This window comes from Pieris napi, chromosome 6 (assembly GCF_905475465.1).
Source record: "Pieris napi chromosome 6, ilPieNapi1.2, whole genome shotgun sequence".
Taxonomy (NCBI): Eukaryota; Metazoa; Arthropoda; class Insecta; order Lepidoptera; family Pieridae; genus Pieris; species Pieris napi.
In genome coordinates, this window is record NC_062239.1 from 4,989,876 (window position 1) to 5,006,732 (window position 16,857).

The 16,857-nt window shown below is 31.9% G+C and overlaps 1 protein-coding gene across 8 annotated transcripts in view; it reads left to right on the top strand.

The window, feature by feature from the left end:
* Nucleotides 1–12,394, top strand: part of LOC125050537 (small conductance calcium-activated potassium channel protein) — a 145,271-nt gene extending 132,877 nt beyond the window's left edge. For 2 of the 8 annotated variants that reach the window (XM_047650447.1, XM_047650451.1), the window contains 9 exons: nucleotides 1,389–1,531; nucleotides 2,110–2,214; nucleotides 3,177–3,312; nucleotides 5,088–5,198; nucleotides 5,640–5,767; nucleotides 6,616–6,685; nucleotides 8,134–8,253; nucleotides 9,049–9,191; nucleotides 9,631–12,394. In XM_047650447.1, coding sequence (XP_047506403.1) covers nucleotides 1,389–1,531; nucleotides 2,110–2,214; nucleotides 3,177–3,312; nucleotides 5,088–5,198; nucleotides 5,640–5,767; nucleotides 6,616–6,685; nucleotides 8,134–8,253; nucleotides 9,049–9,191; nucleotides 9,631–9,736 — 1,062 coding nt within the window. In that variant the 3' untranslated portion in view covers nucleotides 9,737–12,394. Of the gene's footprint in view, nucleotides 1–431; nucleotides 456–1,388; nucleotides 1,532–2,109; nucleotides 2,215–3,176; nucleotides 3,313–3,623; nucleotides 3,760–4,925; nucleotides 5,037–5,087; nucleotides 5,199–5,639; nucleotides 5,768–6,615; nucleotides 6,686–8,133; nucleotides 8,254–9,048; nucleotides 9,192–9,630 lie in introns of all 8 variants that reach the window. The other 6 variants (XM_047650449.1, XM_047650452.1, XM_047650445.1 and 3 more) reach the window with 5 other exon arrangements.
* The last annotated feature ends 4,463 nt before the right edge of the window (nucleotides 12,395–16,857 follow it).

The window sequence follows — 16,857 nt, forward strand, 5'->3', positions numbered from 1 at the left end:
AAGTACAAAAAATTAATTTAATTAAAAAAAGATACACATTTAAATTTCGACTACCGCCATCGAATTCTAAACGTTATCGTGAAAACGTTAATTTAATGCCTTTTTTGAGTCTCGGAAAATTGAGGAAAAATTTATATTCCTTAATATCTTAAAAGTTAAGAGATAAATAAAAACAATTATGTCTTGAGATCTTAATTAAAAAAATAGTCATTAATTTGATTTATAACATTACTATCATATAATATTTTAATATATTATTGCGTTTTTAATTTATATTTCAATATTATTTTTGCGGAATTTTATTGTATATAAAACAAAAACGATTCAAAGTCGGGTAAGAATATAATAATTACTATATAAAACTTATAATAAAAAGTTTTATATATATTTTGTGTATTATGATTCCCTAACATTAATTTTATTTCTCCCAGGGCACAATTTACAAACAAATTCAGGTCTGTATTTGAGTGCAAACTGATTGAGTGTTTGTATCCATTCACAAGGCATGGTAGATGTTTAATTTTGTAATCCTTTGTAAATAACCCAATTCGCAATACGTAATTATATGTGAAAGTCCAAAAGGCCAAATAAGAAATGACTACAGTGTTCTGCTAGAGTATTTGAGTGATAATTCTAAAATTATGAGATTGATAATAGTTGACTATTACGATACGATACGATACGTACGTATCGTAATAGTTATACGATATGAAAACCCCGACAATGATACAGACAAGAAAGAAATATTTTTGTCTGTATTATTGAATATTTATTTTAGGTAAGACGCGCTCGGGTTGTTTTTTTGCGTCTAAGACAGACAAAAATTTTGATCTTCACCGTAGAACAAATTCTTCTTTTAGAGCAACTAAGAAGGAAAAAAATGTTAGAGCAGAGCTGGGTTGAGAATTTAGAATCGCACTTTTGGTTACTAAATATTTTAAAAATCGATTTTTTAAATTGTGTATGATGATACTTATAATTACATTCATTGTAATATTTTATTCGACAAAATAATTAGTTCGTATTGTTTCATTCACCTGAGTAAAACATGAGTTGCGCGGTGTTTGACCTGCAATTTAATTAAATTATATATTATTTGACCTGCAATTTCATTAAATTATTTCACTTTATTGTTTATAAATTTAACAAGCGGAAAATAATTGATAATTTTTGATAAAAATTTCATTAATCAATTCTAGAAGTTGGTTAAACATTAGCTTTTAACTGATTACTAACCGTAACAGATAGATATTAATATTGATCGCTCTTAAAAGCATTTTTTTTTATGTTATAACATTTTATTATGATTCTCCTAATGTTGCTTGACCTCGACTTTTGAACTTCATCTAAGTTCATACACGTTACAACAAGCATATTTCCCATTCCAGGTACCTTATGACGTCACTCTGTCTCTTCCAATGTTTCTACGGCTTTATTTAATATGCAGAGTCATGCTACTTCATAGTAAGCTCTTCACAGACGCTTCTTCGAGGAGTATAGGAGCCCTCAACAGAATTAATTTTAACACAAGGTAATTTAATAATCTCTCAAAAAACCTTTAACCATCAACATAAAAGTAATGCGTTGAACCAGTTTTAATTAAGCAGCGATTACCAGCGGTTTGGAAATTTATTTCAAATTATGAATTTAAATAAATAAATCCTTCCTAGGTGCAGCTGAAAATTTGAAAAGTTACCTACAGTTTGGCGTTTTCTATTTATAATATCCATAACCACAATGATGTTATTACTTATTATAATATTTCTTGGATATAATTATAGTATGAAACAAATGAATCGAAACATAGATAGAAGGCAGATTTAAGTATTGTAACGTAACATAATGTACATTAAGTAGCATCGCAAGTGCAGCGATGTTTCAACGAAAACTTCATTGTTGGTATCCTAAATTCTAGTGCGGTTTAAGTTCATGCGTTATTATACGTCAATTAAAATATAGATGATATTCTCGCGACCGTCTGAATTAGCTCTTCATTCAAAAATCCTCTCCATTGTCATATAATTGAGAGATTTGCCCAACTATCGGTTGATTGACGATAATGTATTTGCCTGCTATATTTATTAACAGATTTGTTGAAATGAATTTCAGATTTGTATTGAAGACTCTAATGACCATATGCCCTGGCACCGTGTTACTTGTATTCATGGTATCGCTATGGATAATAGCGAGTTGGACGCTTCGACAATGCGAAAGGTTAGTAATAAAACAACTCTCAATGTGCAATAACGTTTATAAGCTAATAAATTGATATAAAATATCATTAATGGTTTCATTTTGTCATACGTGTAATAAATTCACATATGTATCATCAGTATTTTGGCTTTCATTTAGTTTAATTTTTATTTTCACGACCGGTGTACGAATGATGTATCGCCTAAACGGGAATGATGCTTATGTATTGTGGTGTGGAGACATTTGTTTTGCTTTTTATCCCTGTCTATGTTTTCTTTACCTTTATTTGAATTTTCAAGAAACGTAGTTGTTATTCAACGCAATGAGAGACAAGAGTTTGACTTTGACTATTTTTGCAAATGTAGCTAACGTGTTAGAACATTTATGTATATTCTAGAATATTATGTGTTAGATTTAGAATTCACTGTATAATAAAAAATCGGTGTTGTGAAACGTCTGATTAAAAGCTACCGCACACAAAATATGTTCGTTTGTAAATAATGCTTGATTTGATACATTCTGCTTCACGAGTGATGATTGATACTTTGTCAACGCTCGGCACAGTACACTTGAATATATTATCGTTTCTATTATTTGCTTAATCTACAGTGTTAGAGCACTATCGTTCACGTATATGGATATCAGACTCGGCCGGCTTAAATTCTCTTTGCGTTCCTTCTTCCTGCTACGTTGTTCTTTCGTGTTGTCTGTTGCAGTCCCGTTCTAATTGGTATCAAAGCATGGCTATATATAATTGGTTTCTGTCAAAGTGTTTAGACTGCACGTTGTATCAACCAAAATCGTGTTAGTATGTAGATAAATTTCTGTTCATTGTTAAAAGGCATGCCAAAATTGTGATGTCCTAAATTTAATTCACAATATCAAAATGATATATTAACTAAAAAAATAATTGAATACTATTCACATAAATTGGTTGTTTATTCGGTTACCATGTGGTTCTTGTCGGGCGTTTTGGCTCTCAGGTTCCACGATGAAGACCATGCCAATTTGCTAAACTCTATGTGGCTGACGGCTATTACCTTCCTTTGTGTCGGCTACGGCGATATCGTACCCAACACATACTGCGGTCGCGGCATTACTCTCACCTGCGGTATGGTGGTATGTATGAAATGTGGTAGGCACTGTTAAGGACAGCTTAAAATAATTAAGGCATGGCAAGATGCTATCGGATCTTGCTATGTCTCTAACATCGGCAAAGGTGAGCCATTTTATATACCAATGCATAATGAGATCAGTGTTATAATCAAAGTCAAACTCTTCTAGATCGTTGTTACTCCTTCTTCCTACAATTTCTCCTTATTTCGATTCTGTTGACTTGCTTGCGTACACGAGGTAGGGACACATTCAGGATTGGTATTTTGCAAAATATATTGTTCGCAAAGTAAAGAAATTACATTTATTTTCAAAAGGTTTCACGACGAAGAACATGCTAATCTGCTCAATGCGATGTGGCTTATCGCAATTACTTTTCTCTCCGTTGGTTTTGGTGACATTGTGCCAAACACATATTGTGGCAGAGGTATAGCCGTAAGCACCGGTATTATGGTAAGTTTGATAAAATAGTCGTTGTGTTGACTGACAAAATAAGATGTTTAATATGTATGTACAGAATTGATTTGATGTTTGTTTCATTTCAGTCAATACTCTGTATAAGAAACGCTAACTAATAGATCGATATAATAAATGTTCACTATATGTTCACAGAACAATGCCGAAACTATATTATGTAATACTATATATTATACTGCATTATAATGTTTAAGTTTATACCGTGACACATTTGATGTACACTTACATGTGAAAATTGTTTTAGTTGAGCAAAACACAATAAATACACGTAAATATCGTTTTTGAAATAATCAAACGTCCATTTCCCTGTTAAAGCCAGCTAGATTTAGTCTTCAGTAGTATGGAATGCTTCATTTCTCTTCTGTCTCTTGCTCTATTCACATGACTTTCACTAATGCACAATAAATTTATGTTTAAAATGGCTCACTTTTCCTAAAATCTTTATAAAGTGTGTGGTATAGCACCTCTTATAGTAACCATGGGGTTGTCAGACGGTGTGGTAGTTCGAATAACATTGGAGTGAATTCGCACAATTAGACATAATTGCACGGATTGGATTTTAATCACAAATTCTAACTTTTCTTCTTATGTAATGTTAAAAGTGTGAAACATCGTTTTTCATGGACACAATTTGGCATAGAAAACGACTTTCATACTTTAAAATTATTAGGAAAATTTTAATATAGCACTAATTTAAATAATAATTTTAAAAGTGTTAACATAAACTAATTGATGACATTGTTATAGATGAGGGTGATCGATGCAAATTTAAATCTAAAAATTAAACTTACTTTACGCTTCATATTAATGCATGTGTATTTAGTCTTCTGACAAAATTGTGTCTATTATCCTCGCAACTAAATAAAGTATCGAATAAATAATTTTCTTTTTTCTAGCCTCGATAACGCATTTTCTTTTAACACATTCAATGCCTTAGATCCAAGAGGCCCTAACAAATGTAACATTAACATTTAAAAATTCTAATATATGTTGAGTTGTGTGATCTTTATGATAAAGCTTGTGATTGAGTGAGTATTACAATGAACCTTTCCATCAAAGATAGCGGCAATGAATGTGTTAGAGATGCTCTTGAATGCTTCTTACACATTCGCTTGCATTACATTAAGATATTCACTTAACAGGGAGCTGGATGCACTGCGTTATTAGTCGCGGTTGTTTCAAGAAAATTAGAATTAACTAGAGCTGAGAAGCACGTTCATAACTTCATGATGGACACACAACTTACTAAAAGAGTAAGTATTATTGATGTCGGCTCATCACAATCATTGTAATCTAATTAACAGGGGGCAGGATGCACAGCATTATTAGTGACCGTTGCCTCAAGAAAGTTAGAGTTAACTAGAGCGGAGAAACATGTGCATAACTTCATGATGGAAACACAACTTACAAAAAAGGTAAATTTAATACAATGTACCCTGTGAGGTAAGAACTAATATTTAGACTCCGCTTATTTTCAAGGCTCAAGTCGTTAGCTATTCAAAAAGGCTAGGTCTTTCATACACGAGTAGCCAAGCGTAGTACGCGTTATACAAATGCATAAATCTTAATTTAGACATTTCTAGGTTATTTTAGAAAAGACATTTAGACATTAGAGTATTGCTAGGGATCATACATAAATTATAACTGCAAAATTATTAAAACAAATTGGTGAATACAAATATAGAAATCGATGAGTTAATGGATTGGTAGCACGTAATTAGAATATGATTATTATTCGATAGGGTTTTGTGAGCTTTAGGTACTAACCGCACTGTGTGAATGCCCATAAATATATAATGGTAGTCCAAAATTAAATAATTTCCTAACTATAGCGACATTTGATTATGAAATTTCAGCTGAAAAATGCCGCAGCAAATGTTCTGCGGGAAACGTGGTTAATATACAAACATACACGGCGTGTGAAAAGGGTGGACCCAGGGCGAGTAAGGACTCATCAAAGGAAATTTTTATTAGCTATTTACGCGTAAGTGTATTGGCATATTGTATTTGGTTTACGCAAGTAGGTACAGTTTTTACTACAAACTACCAAGCGAAATTAGAGAATTATCGCTAAATAAATTCAAAGCCCTCGTTAAATGGAAATTAATCAATAAAGCTTTTTATAAATTTGAGGAATACTTAAATGATCCTAATCCTTGGGATTGATTTGCTCCAGTTCAAACAGTTTGTATGACAATACTTGGCGATTAAAAAGAGTGGCGGAAAGTTTCTTGCCAGTTCTTCTTACCCGCTCTACGCCCTTGACTTGCGAACTGGTAGTAAATGTAAATTTACAATTAATTTAACTTGACAATTCATAAGTGTAATTATTTACCTACATGAATAAAGATCTTTTGAGTTTTGAGTTTGAGTTTGAGTTTACTAAACATATCAATAAACGGATATAGGGCGTTTGCAAATCTAGAGACAGTTTGCACATTCCTGGCAATAGATGGCGTTAATATGGCATTCTTATCACTTTCACTACGATCGCATACTAGGTTGTCCGCGGTGCTTTTTTAAAAACAAAAATACGTCGCTTTAAGATCTAAGGGTAATTCTGAGTTAAGACTTAGCACAAGTAACAATCATTGGATTGGGACGTTTATGACATAATTTGCACAAAATTTTAACTCTTTCAAACATAGCGTCCACAGTTGGAACCCCAATAATAGTATGGGATTTCTGAGATATAAAATTAGTATACCTTTTTAGTGTCGTAGCCCTCAAATGTGTAGAATTAGAACCAATAAATATGTTGCAATAGTATTTATTACTTAAAATAATAATAGAAATAATCTCTTAGATTAAAAATGCCTTTATATATTTCAGCTTAAGAAAAGTGAAAATGGACCAGAGAAAACTGATGGACAACGCAAATACAATAACAGACATGGCTAAGGTAATTCAAAACCTTTTGACTCCTGTTAATAAGCTATGCTACTCCATACACATCCATTTAGACAGTTAGAAGCACATTGTTCCGCAAACTTCAACGTAGACAAAATTTAGATTTGTAAACTGTATCCTATATTACGCCATGTGTCCTCGCCTTTAGATACACTTAATAATAACAGATGGCAGCACACGATAAGTGTAGTTCGTGAAGGTATTTGTACGCAGATAATGCCCTTATAAAATATGTCTATGAAAAAAACGTCCAAAATATATAACGCTAAATTCCACGCCATCGTAGTGAGGCTCATTCATAGCGCAAAGCATGCTCCCCGCAGTAGACGAAATTAGATAAAGTAGCCTGCATGGTTTTATATTTTAAAATAATTTCACATTATTGAACTTGAAAATACATATAATAAACTAAATAATCACGTGTTCACATTAACTGTAGTAATCTCTGAATCAACTTACACAAAATAAGGAGGGAGCTTGTAGTTTATTGTTTATTAGAATGCCAAATCGTAAAATGACTGCTTCATGACTGATTTGAGCGCGACCGTCGCTGTGAAAACCGCTGTGTTCGAATAGTGAGTTACAGAATCGCAAGGCAGGTTTCTCAAAAGAACGTTCATATTTAGTTGATCGATTAAAAAAAATATAATTACATATGACGGCTCGGCAGGTGGACTCAGTGATGGCTGCCATTTCGTGACGAATATTTTCTTTCACTTGCGCCAGAGAAGTCGGTTTATTGGCGTAGACTTTAGATTTAAGTTAACCCCATAAGAAAAAATCCATAGGCATTAAATCAGGACTGCGTGGAGGCCAATTTATGTCACCTCTCCTGGAGATCAATTTTCCTGAGAAAATTTCACGAACTCGTGGCAGAGACGAATTGGACGTGTCCTGTGACGTTATGACGTTAATAATTTTGTTGCGAGGTCAAATGAGTATATTATATTGAAATATCAAATATAGTAATAAAGAGATTTTATCTCCAAGCCTAACAAACTTATTGAATAGAATCTCAAACATACACCCTAAATACTAGAAATAATATAAAACCCGGGTGTTATGTTTTCGAAAACAAAGCCGTTTAAATACTGAAATGATTCAGTGTAGAATTTTTCTTTTTAAATTTTTAAAATTAAATTAATATTATAAGATAGATACACTGACAACAAAAACAATGTTAAGTAAGATATACTGAAACGCTAAATGCACACGTCCTTGAACCGCTGAACGAATTCAAAGAGTTCAAGGTTTAACCAATGAACATTATTGAGACATTTCGGGGAGAGTATTTCCTTTAAATATTTCCGAGCCGTCTCTAAATAATTATAGTTAATCCACAAATCTCAACACACACACACACACACAAATGTAACACTGAACAAGTAACCACGACTAATATTATCGATGTGTATGGAGCTGCAATGCGATTGATAGTAGGACCCCTTCCTGTTACAGACCCAGAATACCGTGTACGAGATTGTATCAGACATGAGCTCAAGACAAGATAGTATAGAAGAGAGATTGACTAGTTTAGAAGAAAAATTATCTACACTACAGGTAAGTTTTTTATTTGATTTAAGAACAAAAACTCGAAATGAAAATCTAAAAAAAATTCTGTCTTGCATTTTGATGCGCGTAGCGATAACATTACTTAATAATTTTATAACTGAGAATTAGTAATAATAAATAAAATTAAATTTGTAATAATTTTGTATATTTTTGGAATTTCAATGCTTTTATACCATACTTTCCTTTTTTAATACTATATAATGACCTCATTATAAAACGTGGATTAAAAATATTTCTTGTCATTGTGGAAAAAACATTGTTACCATGGTAACAAAAAGCAGTGATGGCCTAGTGGCTTCAGCGTGCGACTCTCGTCCCTGAGGTCCCCGCATGCACCAATGGACTTTCTTTCTATGTGCGGATTTAACATTCGCTTGAACGGTGAAGGAAATCATCGTAAGGAAACTGGCTTGCCTTAGTCCCAAAAAGTCAACAGGCTGATTACTTCTCTATTATATTGGCAAATGATAATGAAACAGTTGGATGTAGGAGTGTAGGGCCACTGATTTAGTTTTTTTTTACCATCGGGCGCTAAAACTTTCGCTGAATTATGATCTCTGAAATTGAAAAAAATAATGATGAATATATTAATCAATCTAGCTAATCGGCTATTTAATTTAACAGTCAAGTTGAATTATTCTTTACTTGAAGACTCTACCATTACATACTTTTCAAGGTACTACTTTAAATATTTATTACAAACGGTTAAATACATTATCGACTACTAAATAATATATTATTAAATATATTTTTAAATAGTTAGGTCTCAATCAATAATTTCAGGAGCAAGTAAACAGCCTACCAGATATGATGGCTCGATGTCTGCAGCAGTGCTGGGAGCGAGCTGAACAGAGGCGGAACTTCCTCCATCCAGATGCAGCAGCTGTGCCAACGCCCCCCGCACCTAATATTTCTCCATATGCCAGGTCTGTTAAAAATTTTCAACCTCAAGTATGTACATACATACACTTCTATGTATGTACTATAGTACTATTACTATTTTAATTGTTAAATCTATACTTTTTAATAGTAGCATTAATAAAAAATCACGTCGAACTGTTGACAATACCTGGGTAACACTGAAAATGTTTAGAATTGGCCAGTTACAAACATTGCTAATGAAAACTTTAAGAGGAACTTAAAAGAGACCATAGAAGAGACCCCTAAGGAAGAATGGGTCCACTGCTTTTCTCAGTGGTTCCATCGAATGCGACTATGTGTAGAGAGGAACGGAGATTACTTCTAAAAACAATAAAAGTATTGTCAACTTTCTACATTAAGCCGTTTTTCATTTTCTAAACATGTTCAGTGTTACCTAGGTATATACAAATGTAAACTATTAATATTGTATCTGTACAATTTCAGAACAATGCCACCTACTCATGGTTGGCCGGCGAGCCCAACAACGGCGCGAGCGCACTCCGCCCCTGAGAGCGCGGGCCCAGCACCCCGCCCGCCCCTGCCCAGCTGAGTACCGCCTAACTCCGAACTGCTGTGCTGAACTCGACGCTACTCGGCTCCCTCCGCCCCTCACCCCAACCACGGGTAAACTCTTTCACCGGCAGATAGCATCAACAAAGCACTTTCTTTTAAGTCGTTTGACACTTTAAAATACTGTACAGAGGTAATTCTAATTAAAAAACTAATACACAATACTTATCCACAGCGTTAGTATGATTCAGTTCCTCATTCAAAGGAAAGTAGTTTAGACTCTCATGCGATTTTAGTTCGTAATACCATTTGTGTAAGGATTTCTTATGAAATAGCGCCACATATCATTAAAATCGCAAACATGTTGAAAATCGTCTGCTGATGATTAAGTTGTTTCAGACAAACAATATTTAGGACGCATAAATCCCATAAATAAATAGTCAGTAACAAGAAAGCATAATTAAATATTTTCATAAGGGACATTAACATTTAATAATTGTTTCCGCTATAATAACAATTTGTTTTGTTCAATAAAGCAATGGATAATTAAAATGCATTACAGATACAAAAACTGAAAACATTTCGATGACTTTACCGACTCTTTTATACTTATTTATAATGGTGTTAAGTGCTGAAATGTGAAATGTTTACCCCGGATGAGCGGAGAGGCCGCAGTTTAGTTCGCTGTTCCCAAGTTTCGGAAGTGTTAGTGAATAAAGGACCTGGATGCTTTATAGACGCTTAGCCAACATTAGATTTGTTTATACTATGTATAACAAACGTTCATGTTTACAAGGAACCAATTAATTTATATTAAATTTAAATATATCACTTATGAATATCGTATGAATTAGTGGTTCTATTTTAGTTGTAATATTTACGTCGATTGCATATATGTTTATTAAATAAAACACTGCTATAAACGCAAACTTAAATACTTTAGTCTCTGCCTACACGGGTTTAAATACGCTGACAATCATTTACTCTCCTGTAATGCCAGCTCAAAACTAGTAGCATTATTTAAAGACCCGCAACGGACATATGATATTGCGACGAATTTCAAATTTATTTAAAGTGAGAAAATGGCAATACTTTGAGAAAAGCAGTATTTTATTTAATTAATGCACTGTTAGCTGCTCCACCGAGTAACTTAAATAAATGTTTGAAAGTACTGTAAACGTCACGGATAATAGACCAGATAATAGACTCATAGTCTTAGTTACTAGTGTAACTTGCATGTGTTCTAACGTCATGAACATAGCTACTATAAGTTTAGAACTGAAAGACTATTATTAAATATTTATGTCTTGTGGACATTTTATATTAAATTATGAAAAATAACCTGATGGTTTTTAGACAAACTCAAGATATACCTGAAAAACTGTGACCGTTCCAAAATGGCAAAAAAATAATACCACATTACAAAATTGTTACTATTGTGCCATTTTTTTGCTGAGCGGAATCCTTTACTCCTATATTATTGCGATCCACAGATGGAGGAGTAATGACACATAAAATTTGACGAATTACATACAAGTCTTCTATTACCTTACGGTATATGGTCAGATTGATTGTTTACAAGTTCCTTTTGACGATGTAGATCTCGTAAATAAACGGTGGTTAAATTGAACCCTATTTTCTAAGACCGAAATTTGATTATTGTGCGCCATAGGGCAGTAATAATAACCGAAAGATCCTTGTACCACCTTAAAACGACACGGAATTATGTAAATTAATTACAATTGTTTTCTGACGTAATAATGTGTTCATAATGACAAGAAGCAATGTTTCATTGATGTTATATCGTATGTGTCAAAGGGTGAGTTGCTTCAAACCAAATGTACTTCCTTATAAAACGTAGATTAAAGATTATCTGTGTTTGTCTATGTTCTATAAGGACGGAAATGTCAAATATTGACAGATTGATAACAATTAACCTTTGTTTACACTAATTATAAAATTTAACATACGTCATATGAGGCAAATTTATTCAATTTTATCGATAAATAACGAGATTTTAACAAACAATCGATTATTCCCTAAATTGAACTAGGTGTATGTAAAACAATGCTATATAATATATACCCACTTGATAAATTTCTGCTAATTCTGAGAATTATTTATCACAAACCTTTTAATATATACACTCCTTTAGATTAGACAAAATTGTTACCTACTTAACGATATAGTTTGTAATTTTTTATAAAAATTAGCGTAAGTAAAGCTTGATTTTAAGATATTAATATTGATGGCTGTCTAAATAGTGCCTAAAACACTACAAAAATTTCGATTATTCAGTTTTATTAATTAGATGTTATGAATGTATATAATATATTGAGGATATAACATAGGAGAGTCATGGGAACAATTTATTTATATATTTTCGTTTAGTATAAATTAGTATAATATATATGGACTAAGTATTTAAAATTTTTGTTATTCAAGTCTTGTAATTCAACGACAATAAGTTCATTAGTAAAAATGCACACACGCTATTCAGAAGGCCTCTTTTATTATAACCAGATATAGAATATTCAGATAAATTCTAGACTATTCTTAAAATAGTAAACGAAGTCGGAAAAAATCTATTGCGAGGAATATATTCCCTAAAAGAACGAATATTATATTTTTAAGTTAATCATGTGTATTTCAGAGATATCCTTCGTTATTGAAAAGTCTAGCCTAGCGTCCGGATTTATTAAATTCACGTGTCGTAATTGTTACGAGTCATTGTTTTTTAAATTAAATCATTCTCAATTAATTAAAAGAAAATATCAATGACAAACAGGATGTTTCAAAGTATATCAGTGATGCAATGTGCATGTTAACAATATATATGATTTTATTAGAATGATTTTTACATGATAAGTAGAATACTTTTAAGTCATTGTTAATGTATAGTCATATATTGTTAATATATTGATTATTTTCTTACACAATAACCTCTAATAAACTTAAATAATGAGTAGAGATTCAGTCAAATCAAAGACTCGTAGCAGGTATGAGAGTATATAGATCGGAAATTTTACTTTAAACTACTTAATTTCAATAGTTAATAGAAGATATGTTACGGTTGAAAAAGATATATCCCAAAGATTCTATACTAAACAACTGTTCCATAAACGGTTGCTCATTTATGAGCTATTAAAATGTAAGAACTGTGTATTAAAAAGTGGGTTAAATCAAATAATTTTACCATAGACAGTCCATTAATACCAATAAAGAAATCATACGTCCTTACGATGCTATTGTAGACATTTTCAGAATTATTTTCATTTATTGTCTGTCTTTGTTATTTACTCTAATTTGCCAAAGGGTCAATGTATATAATATATTTTCAATATATCTAGTCATAAAAATTGATATAAAGTTAAGTATGCGGCCTTAGTAAATATTTAGAATGCTAATATATATACATTTTTATTTGCGCGAAAATCAAAATCTTTTACCGAATTAAAACGAGTGTAGTATTTAGCATTTGTTTTTTCCTAAAAAAAAATTCAATTAAATCCCAGATACTTAAAAGTACGCGACATGTCTACTGTCTAGTCAAATTCAAACTGCCTCTAATTCGGTGAAAGAGTGGTCAAAAAGTCGTGGATCAAACGCAAATAGGGGATAGATGAGGTCATCAGCTGCAAAAAATTGTTCTACGGGAGGTCTCTAAGCTCAACCCCTGCAGAGTTCTAATTTATTTTGCGTTTTATAAGAAAATTGATTTTTTTTACTAATTCTTATTAAAATTCGAAAAAAATCTACATCCTGTATCTTTTTCATAATATCCACTAGATTGGCACTGATGAGTTCTTGCGTTAAACATACTATTCAAAGTTGTTTATTGATTGTATTGAAGATAATATTATTAAGTTATACGATATATTTTTTTTTTCAAATTATAACTTTTTGTTAACTTCGGCCCTCACTGTGAAAAAAAAATACTCTACCGAAAAGTGACCCTGTAGTACAAGTTTTGGCGCATTTAATAGGGATTCTGAAAAGGTATTACACATGGCCGTGAGTCGCTCTAATATCATTCTTTTGCTCTAATATCTTTTTGGCCACTCTGTATATTGCTTGTAGGACTGCAATCGCTATATGAAGTGTTTAATTCAAACACAGCATATAAACAGAAAAGTACGTTATCAATTGGCAAAAATAGTTCCTGAGATGTTCATCCGTACTTTCTGCTTTGTAATAATATGTAGTAGTAACGCCTGTCGAGTTAGTTAAAGAAATGCTGTTTTGAAAAACTGGACAATGTGTTATGATTGGTCTAGACCGGTACCATAATGGTTTCATAATACATTATCTTTTTTGTGTAAAACCACTGTTGACGAGGCACCAACTTCGTTAATTGCGATCGTATTCTATACACAATTTTTTGAATCGTGGTAAACTCTCTCACATTGATTTAAACACTAACTATTCGTTAGGCTTTTAAATCTACGTAATCTCGGTGTATTACGTACGTACGTTGATGCGATACTTGATTACATTATCAATCAATTGCTGATAAGCTTTCGACGAATCTATCGAGACTCTAACAACATTTTGTGTGTTAGCTCCAGGTTAATTTCGCTTTTTATACATTACAAAAAAATGATGATGTAGAATGGTGCAAGAATTTTTGAAATCGATCAAGCAGTTTTTGAGTTAGTTAATTATGTAAAACATCATTACTCTATAATATTAATGGCACTTATGTATACTCGAATTAAGGCAAAATGTTTTATAACTCGCAATAACTTCTGAGTTATTGTGGAAAATGGAAGTAAAGTAGTCAGTATCTTGTGATTAAAATTGTTTAGATCTTGCTTCAAAGGTTCTTTTTGGAATAAACACGATCATTTTAAATTGCTTCCGCCATTTAGAAGTTTGATGAGTTTTTTGTCAGCAATAAGAGATACGCGAATAACAAGTATCTTCGTTTGAAATATAAACTTATTTTTATAATTTATGCGCAACAGAACACAATCTATTAGTTTAAAACCGGTTGAATTAATTAGTAAAATATTTTGAGAACGTTTTTATATTAAAGATGCACTTAAGTTCATCACCGGAGCTAATTTTGTTATTTAAATTCAACTAATGGTTGGAGATTAATTATAAATATTATTTTAGTAGCTGATAAAAGGTTTAATCCTTTTCATAATTCCAACAGATCAAAAGCTTTTTCTGAATTGGCTCAATATGGGTATATTGTCTTAGATAGAAAAAAAATATAATTTTGCTTAGGACAATACGGAAGGTTCTTTGATCTAGACCAATCAACACAATAAACAGTTTTCACAAGATAACGCAAGCGTGCAAAAAATTTAATGAGTAGATTAAGTAATTCCTATCTATTAATTCTGCAGTATATTTTACGAGCACTTCATTTTATAAACACTGAAATCTGTGGTATTTCATACAAAAACTATAATTTAACGAAACTGTTGTTATTAGTAAAATTAAATTTTATCCCAAAAATTAGATGTACTTAGGTTCCTATATTGAACTATAGTTTTAGCCATAGTATATGAGCTATAGACATTAATTAAATTCCTATTAGATTTTCAAAACACCAAGTAGGTTAGTAAAAACTTTAATATAGTATTGTTAATGCAGATGATTTTTCTTGCTGCAATGATTTTTTAAGTATTTTTTCGTCGATCGCTTCTTTGAGATAATTGAAGTTATAACGTAATTATTAGAATGGAAATTAGGCCTCTATTTCGTGGAGCTATGAATTAATTTTAAAAAGTTTATATGTAATACATCCACACTTATATGGCGGGTGTACACACTCGAAGAGAAATTTCGCCTGGCCAAGAGCACATGTTTTGAGGCAGACTTAAGAGTATCTCGTTGTTCTCAATTACATTAATATGTGCGTGTTGTGCTGTCGCAAGGTCATGAGGTTTATTCAAAGAGTGTGTATAACCACCATAACGAAACCGCAAATGTCTATTAAGAAATTAATCATCTAGTCATTGTTATCGTTAAAACCTTTAGTTTGTAGGTTATTTTCAAAATTTTGCTAGTATTGTTAATACCAAGGTAATATAGTAAATAAATGCATTGACCAAGATGTTGTTAAGTAACTTGTAAATTATGTAAATTAATACGATGTATAAAATTAATGTAAAAGTTATAATTGCGAATTTTAATGTAAATAGTATAGGTAATCAAGTTAATCGTTTTCATACAACTTCGTTTAATATTTGTATGCGAATGGTAACACGCGGTGCAGACAAAAGATTTTTGTGATCATTGTTAATGAAAGTGTAACTTCGAATATATGAGCAGTAGTTTTTCCTAACATGCCGTTTTATTTTTCATGTATTTGAGTGCTGAAAAGTTTATTTACAATATTCTTAACATACACAATAATAATAATAATTAAAAATGGATAAATTGAAAACGAAAACAATTTTAAAAAGTTTGGTCCCTGTGGGAGTGTACCTTTAATACTAGCAGCAATTCCTCCTGTATCGCGGTACTTAGTTGAGCGAGGAAAGCACCAGTTCTGGGGTCACCGGTACTATCTACCAGGCGGCAACTTAAATCTTTACTGACGCTGCACTTGAAAACGGAACAAAATGAAAATTGGATTAAAGACTTTTTACTTCTTATATTTTAGCCGTTTATTATTTTCCACATGTTCTGCGGCCGCGCCAGCTTTTGTGCTTAACGAGTTATACGTACAAAAGAACCCGTCAACTTGAACCTCCAAGAGCTTTAGAGTATACAAAATCCTAACCTAACCCATTCCGTCAGAACCAGCTTTTATTTACAAATTATGATTAAACGTTTGTTTTGTTGTTATTTTAGTTTGTTTAGTTCAGTTAGTAAGTGTTATGATTTTAAACCTTTTTTTCCTTTTTTAGTCAATCATTAAATAATATGGAAATACAATTATTACGTCACGCAGTATATTTTATCCAATGCAAATTAGTCCACGTATGTGCTTTCACTGTTCGAGATACGAAGTCAAACGAATTTTTTTATTTACATAATTCACTCCAATTTGGAATAGATGTACCAAAATTTGAACTACAAAGTTGGTGTTCATGGAAACCGCTAGCTTTAGTATAATAAACAGAATAATATAATTTCCCTAGAACACTTTGTCATAATAAAATATTAACAAAGAGCTGTAAAATGGGCTTTCTAGCGTGT